The sequence below is a fragment of the Podarcis liolepis genome (genome assembly GCF_965112155.1).
Source record: "Podarcis liolepis genome assembly, chromosome: 15".
Taxonomy (NCBI): domain Eukaryota; kingdom Metazoa; phylum Chordata; class Lepidosauria; order Squamata; family Lacertidae; genus Podarcis; species Podarcis liolepis.
This window is the reverse complement of record NC_139566.1, coordinates 3,494,436-3,501,563: the sequence shown is the minus strand read 5'-3', so window position 1 is coordinate 3,501,563 and position 7,128 is coordinate 3,494,436. Positions and strand designations below refer to the sequence as shown.

The following is a 7,128-nucleotide window of genomic DNA, read 5'->3' as shown; positions in this document are numbered from 1 at the left end:
TGTTTTTAATATTCAGTTGGGAGCCGCCCAGAGTGGCTGGAGAAACCCAGCCAGATGGGCGGGGTATAAATAAATTATTATTATTATTATTATTATTATTATTATTATTATTATTATTATTATTATTATGTATTTTGTGGTTTTATATTGTAGTTTTATCTTGTGAACCACCCTGATACCTGCAGGTATAGGGTGGCATATAAATTTAATTACAGCAATTACGGTAAAGCACTCTTAGGCCGTGTAAACACCTTAGCTCAGTTGGTAGAGCATTAAGATTTTTAATCTCAGTATTGTGAGTTTGTGCGCCAATTTGAGCAAAACTCCTGCATTGCAGTAGTTCGGACTAGATCATGGGTAGGCAAACCAAGGCCCGGGGGCCGGATCCAGCCCAATCACCTTCTCACTCCGGCCCGCAGACGGTCTGGAAATCAGCGTGTTTTTACATGAGTAGAATGTGTCCTTTTATTTAAAATGCATCTCTGGGTTATTTGTGGGGCATAGGAATTCGTTCATTTTTTTCGCCTTTCCAAAATAGAGTCCGGCCCCCCCACAAGGTCTGAGGGACAGTGGACCAGCCCCCTGCTAAAAAAGTTTGCTGACCCCTGGACTAGATAATCCTCAGGGTACCTTCCAACTCTCCTGTGATACACTTGAAGGACATCTAAAAAGGTAAAGGGACCCCTGACCACTAAGTCCATTCGTGGCCGACTCTGGGGTTGCGGCGCTCATCTCGCTTTATTGGCCGAGGGAGCCGGTGTACAGCTTCCGGGTCATGTGGCCAGCATGACTACGCCGCTTCTGGCGAACCAGAGCAGCGCACGGAAATACCGTTTACCTTCCTGCCGGAGTGGTACCTATTTATCTACTTGCACTTTGACATGCTTTCGAATTGCTAGGTTGGCAGGAGCAGGGACCGAGGAACGGGAGCTCACCCCGTCGCGGGGATTCGAACCGCCAACCTTCTGATCGGCAAGCCCAAGAGGCTCAGTGGTTTAGACCACAGCGCCACCCGCGTCCCTTTTGAAGCACATCTAGAGCACCAAATAATCCCGAGAACTTCCGTTTACCCCTCATCTAAATATTTTTCTATGCTGTTTTTGACAAAGAGAGGTGTGGCGGTTAGAGGGTTGGACCTGGGTTCAGATCGCCACTAAGCCATGAATGTGCCCATGGGCCGGATCCTGCCTCTCTACCTAACCTACCTCACGGAGTGGTTGTAGGGATTAAATTAGGAGTGGGGGAAGCATGCATGCCACCTTGAGCTCCGGGAAGGTAGCAAGAAATGGAATATGGAGGCAATAAATAAATAAAATAACCCTTGCAAAGCGGCTTAATGGTTATTGCTTGTTCATTTCGCTGAAACACACATCCTTTGCCTCATTCGACCTTTGCATTTCCATTTTTGCAGTGCTTTTTTCCCCCTAGAGGGACGCAGGAGTAAACATACCCCTAAACATTTTGTGAATCCTTGGACTTTGGTCCATTTACTGCATTTATTTTTCCCAATCTAAACAATAACATGGTGGTTTTTCTCGAGTCCAAAGTTGAGTACCCCTAAACACCCTTTTTAATAGGAAAAAAAACACTGCATCTTTGCACCCATTATTTGGCTGCATTGCTAAATTAAGGAAAGGGCATGTTCTGCAGTGTGGCAGTTCGCAGATTGCTTCAGAAAGTACAAATTACACGGGCTTTGCCTTTAAATGCAGGCTGGATCAAAATTTATCACGCACAGCTATTTGCTTCCGTCAAGAACTAGAAGTGGTTTAAGGACAGTATCCCCTGGATCTCAGCAATAAAGGGGGTAGACAATCTAGGGTGCCAGAGGGCTGGGCCCCATACTATACTGGATCCCTATACTGGATCCCTATACCTACAAGGGATCTGGACGGACTTTTTGTTCCAGGAAAAATTGCTAGGTTGCTGTTTGGTCACCAGGTGACGCTGCAGCCCCAGGAATGAATGAGCTTGCGGAAACTGTTGCTTTCATTTCTGTTAAGCCGCCTTGAGTCCTCCTGGCTTGGGGAAAATGTGGAATATAAATAAATATTATAATAATAAATGCTCTCTGAGCATTTAGCACAGTATAGATGTGAGGTGCAAGGGAAGATTAAATGTGACCCATTTGATACCTCCCAGTTTCCCTTTTTCAGTTACCGTATTTTTCTGTCTATAAGACACCCCTATTTTGGGGGACTCAGATTTAAGAAAATGGGGAGAGATGTATCTGTGTACAGTGGTACCTCGGGTTAAGTAATTTGTTCTGGAGGTCCGTTCTTAACCTGAAACTGTTCTTAACCTGAGGTACCACTTTAGCTAATGGGGCCTCCCTCTGCTGCCACACAATTTCTGTTCTCATCCTGAAGCAAAGTTCTTAACCTGAGGTACTATTTCTGGGTTAGCGGAGTCTGTAACCTGAAGCGCCTGTAACCTGAAGCGTCTGTAACCCAAGGTACCACTGTATAAGACGCCCCCTAATTTTTGACATTATTTTTTTAAGGGGAAAAAACCTAGTCTTATACAGGGAAAAATACGGTATTTAAATAAATCAGACGATCAGATCCCCTGCTACCCATTAATGAAGGGACCATGTATCAAGCATATGAGATTAAAAAAAAAAGTTTATTCATTTTCTGAAGCTCTGTTTTCAACAGTCTTGTCATGCAATGAGTTGAGCGCCAAAACCACCCCATGCAGTTCTCTCCCCCGCCCTTTAGTTTGGTTTATTGTTGTACGAAATACATATTAAAAAAAATACTTTGGAGGCAGGCAGGGAAGAAAACCGCTGACTCGGGAGAGAGAGGGACTCCCGTGACTCAGCAGCTGCATACAGACATTTTTAAAGGGTTGAAACCTGTGGCGAAGAGATGCTCCCATAAAGTTAGCTTAGCAGGAGGAAGGAGGGGAGGGAAATGGATGGCCAGATCACCTAGATCCGCCTAGATCCAGATGTCCGAGGTGCAATCTCCCCCGGGGTAGCGCATCTCGTGAGCGCGAGCTGGACCAAAGGGCTCCTTCCCGAAATCCACCAGGAAGTCCGGGTTCACACAGAGGCCGCCGTTCTCGGTGTCCACGTCGATTTGCAGCATGACTGACCCTTCCCTGCAAAAGGCAAAGGGAGAAGGGAGCTCAGAGGCAGATCCTTCGCTTGGCATCCAGAAGGCCCCACAATCCATTCCCCAGCATACAAAGCTGTAGGCGCAGACCATCGCCCAACTCAAAATAGTCCGGCATGAAAATCCCCAAACTCGGTTCCATGGGTGACTCTGAGTCATCTCCCTGGGATAGTTTATTGTTGTACATGGTTTCTAAATTTATTGTTGTACATTGTTTCAACTGTCTGTTTTAACCATATTTGCACATCAGTTTCTAATGTTGTGAGGGTCCTCTACAGTGGTGCCCCGCAAGACGAATGCCTCGCAAGACGAAAAACTCGCTAGACGAAAGAGTTTTCCGTTTTTTGAGTCGTTCCGCAAGACAAATTTCCCTATGGGCTTGCTTCGCAAGACGAAACGTCTTGCGAGTTCTTGCGAGTTTGTTTCCTTTTTCTTAAAGCCGCTAAGCCGCTAATAGCCGTGCTTCGCAAGACGAAAAAACCGCAAGACGAAGAGACTCGCAGAATGGATTAATTTCATCTTGCGAGGCACCACTGTATTTCAGAGGCTTCTACTCTGCAGCCTCTTATAGTTGTTTTAAATGCGAGTCTTTTAGTTCTGATGCTCTTACAGTTGTTTTAACTGTGTGTTTATATTTGTTTTTAGTTCTTATCTGTTTTAATTATCAGTTTTTATCCATCCATTATCTTGTATTTTATTCAGATGTTTTATCCTATGCTTGTTTCTTTGTCCTTATTTGCTCTAACAATTATCGGTTTAAAAAAAAAATAAAATCCTAACTGCTATTTTATTTATATGTTGTTGTTTTTTATCCTGGTCTGTGACCGTAATAAAGTTCATTCATTCCCCAGCATCTCGAGGTACAGCTGGGAAAGACTCTGTGCCGGGAAGCAGGAGGGATGCTGCCGATCAGTGCCATAGCTGTCAACTTACAGATTTGAAAATAAGGGAGCAGCAGCCTCGAAAATAAGGGAGCAGCAGCCAAAATAAGGGATTTTCCGGGCACAGGTATGTTTGACTTCTGAGCCCCTCTGAGCCTGTCAGAGAACTGCCATCGGAGCCAGAGGGAGAGGGAGGGCTCCAGAGGGATTCCGGAGAGCGTCCCGGGAGGGAGAGAAGCAGCACATCTTCTGGGGAAGGAAATCAGCGTAGCACCAGTGGAAAAGGGGGGCAGATGGGGGAATCAGCGAGGTGGCTCCATGACTCCTCACCGGGGACCAGCGGGGAGAGCACGGGTCCTCCGCTGCCCACACCCTCCCTGCGCTGAAGGCTTCCGCGCAGGGAGACTAGGCGGAGACTAGGCATCAAAGAGCTTCTTTGCTGGAAGAAGTTCAAGAAACGCCCACTGACGGATTCTGCCAGCGATACAGACAGCCACGGGCGAGTGGCTGTCCAGACAGAAAGGGTTCACTCAGGCAACCCAGCCAGGTGTGGCGCCGATTTACACACGAGCAACCCCTAGAACCATTACAGAGCCAAAGGCAGAAAGCCCAGCCAGCAGCCAAACGAAGCCTCAAGCGGTGGTTCCCACAGCGCAGCAACCCGGCAAAGGGGATGCAGCAAGGAAAACCACCATCACCTCTCCGCTGGGAAGCGCTGAGCAAAGGCGAGTCCCCAGGCAACGCGGCCGATTTGATCGGCACAAGGCATGCAAGCTCCACCCCCCAGTCGTTCTCAGACTCCTTATTGGGTGAGCAATGCAGCCAAGCAACACAGCTGGAGCCTCCCTCCTTGCTGGCCGGCAGGGAGGGAGGCAGAGGAGCTGCTTCCTTTGAAACCCGGGAAATTTAAGGGACATCATCAATAAGGGACAGCAGCGGGACACGGCGCTGGGATAAGGGAGTTTCCCGCCAAATAAGGGACGGTTGACAGCTATGGTTAGTGCAGACAGGACCAGATGCACCTGGGGAGGGACTCAGTGCAAGGCATATCCCTGTGTTCCTGCTTAAATCAGACCTTTCATCAGAACCATGAGGACCGTCTACACAATAAGCAAAGAAGTTTGGGACACTATTTTAATATATGATCTCATTGGAGAGGCTCTTGTGTGGACCAAGATGGAAAGACTTATTGTTGTCTAATATGGAGGAAGGGTCGTTGAAGTTATGGGAGATAAAGCTGACCGGTTTGATCAGAGCAGGGGTCAGCAAACTTTTTCAGGAGGGGGCCGGTCCACTGTCCCTCAGACATGGTGGGGGGCCAGTCCCACCCTCTCCCGAAAGGACCCCCCTGCGTGGTCAGTACCTGTGTGGCGAGACCTCTGTGCCACACCAATTTAGTGCAGGGACTGACCAAGCAGGCGGCAGGGTCCGCGGGCCAGATTAACAAGCCCAGTGGGCCGCATCCGGCCCACGAGCCCTAGTTTGCCAACCCCTGGATTAGAGGAAAACCATTGCTGGCATTTATTAAAGATAATGATCAGAGGTCCCCTTTTGGACTTTTTGCGTGAAAGGGGAAATGAATTAATCTATCTGGGAAAACAGAACAGAAAGTAGATCAGTTGGGTGTCATTAGTGAATATTTTGAATCATTTCTTTTATGTAACTGACAGAGGGGAAATCAGAATCCCTTTTCTTTTTCTTTTCTCGTTTTCCTCTTTTTTTGGTTTTCCTTTGGTGTTTTCTCTTTCTCTCTTTGTTCTTATTTAGATTCTTTTATTGTATTGCATTATGAAAAAGCTTTAATAAAATCTTAAAAAAAGAAAATAACCATGAGGACTGGAATCTTGCTATTATATTTAAGGGAAGGGGCATAGCTCAGCGCATTAGCACTTGCTTTGCCTGCAGAAGGTGAAGGTTCAATCCTTGCATCTCCCTGGCAGGGAGGCTGTGACACTTACAGAATCACAGAACTCCAGCCTTGGATGGGACCCCGAGGGTCATCTAGTCCAACCCCCTGAACTTGTGATACACACATACCAGATTTCAGTACAGAGCTGTGGAAGAAACTTGACATGAGCCAACAGTGTGACGCGGCAGCTAAAAAAGCCAATGCAATTGTGGGCTGCATCAATAGGAGTATAGCATCTAGATCAAGGGAAGTAATAGTGCCACTGTATTCTGCTCTGGTCAGACCTCACCTGGAGTACTGTGTCCAGTTCTGGGCACCACAGTTCAAGAAGGACACTGACAAACTGGAACGTGTCCAGAGGAGGGCAACCAAAATGGTCAAAGGCCTGGAAACGATGCCTTATGAGGAACGGCTAAGGGAGCTGGGCATGTTTAGCCTGGAGAAGAGGAGGTTAAGGGGTGATATGATAGCCATGTTCAAATATCTAAAAGGATGTCACATAGAGGAGGGAGAAAGGTTGTTTTCTGCTGCTCCAGAGAAGCGGACACGGAGCAATGGATCCAAACTACAAGAAAGAAGATTCCACCTAAACATTAGGAAGAACTTCCTGACAGTAAGAGCTGTTCGACAGTGGAACTTGCTGCTCAGGAGTGTGGTGGAGTCTCCTCCTTTGGAGGTCTTTAAGCAGAGGCTTGACAACCATATGTCAGGAGTGCTCTGATGGTGTTTCCTGCTTGGCAGGGGGTTGGACTCGATGGCCCTTGTGGTCTCTTCCAACTCTAGGATTCTATGATTCTATGATTCTAAGAAGGGGCAGAATCAGCCAGGTAGCCTCTTGATTTTCTTACCTGACCATCTGAGGGTAAAACTGCTTGTCCCAAGGTGTGTACAAAGAGGTCGTTGTGTACAGCCTCTTACCGTCCAGGCTGAGCTGAATCATCTGAGGTCCGCCATAGACCCTCTTTCCCTAAAGGCAGAGAAAACGCGGCGTGAGGAAGGCTCAGTTTGGATTCCTCCCGCTCCCTCGCCACCCTTGCGGCTCCCGGTTTACTCACCTGGATCATAAACGGGTCGGGCTGGCAGTCCAGCTCATCGTCTTCCAAGACGGTCACCACGCCGCCTTTGTAAATGTTCCCGCCAACAAACACCTGGGGGCGCAAAACAAGTCCCCCAAAACCCCAGAGAAAGAGAGAGAGAATCAGCTGAGCTCACGAGTAAC

At 47.6% G+C, this 7,128-nt stretch overlaps 1 protein-coding gene across 2 annotated transcripts in view; it reads right to left on the bottom strand.

Annotated features, from left to right (window-relative positions):
• Positions 1–2,615: 2,615 nt before the first annotated feature.
• The window catches only part of LOC310694210 (methanethiol oxidase-like), a 29,909-nt gene continuing 25,396 nt past the window's right edge, over positions 2,616–7,128 (bottom strand). For both annotated transcript variants that reach the window (XM_083477213.1, XM_083477214.1), the window contains exons 10-12: positions 6,965–7,057; positions 6,758–6,876; positions 2,616–3,105 (exon numbers count right to left, since the gene is read on the bottom strand). In XM_083477213.1, the coding sequence (XP_083333339.1) occupies positions 2,943–3,105; positions 6,758–6,876; positions 6,965–7,057 (375 nt within the window). In that variant the 3' untranslated portion in view covers positions 2,616–2,942. The remainder of the gene's footprint in view (positions 3,106–6,757; positions 6,877–6,964; positions 7,058–7,128) is intronic.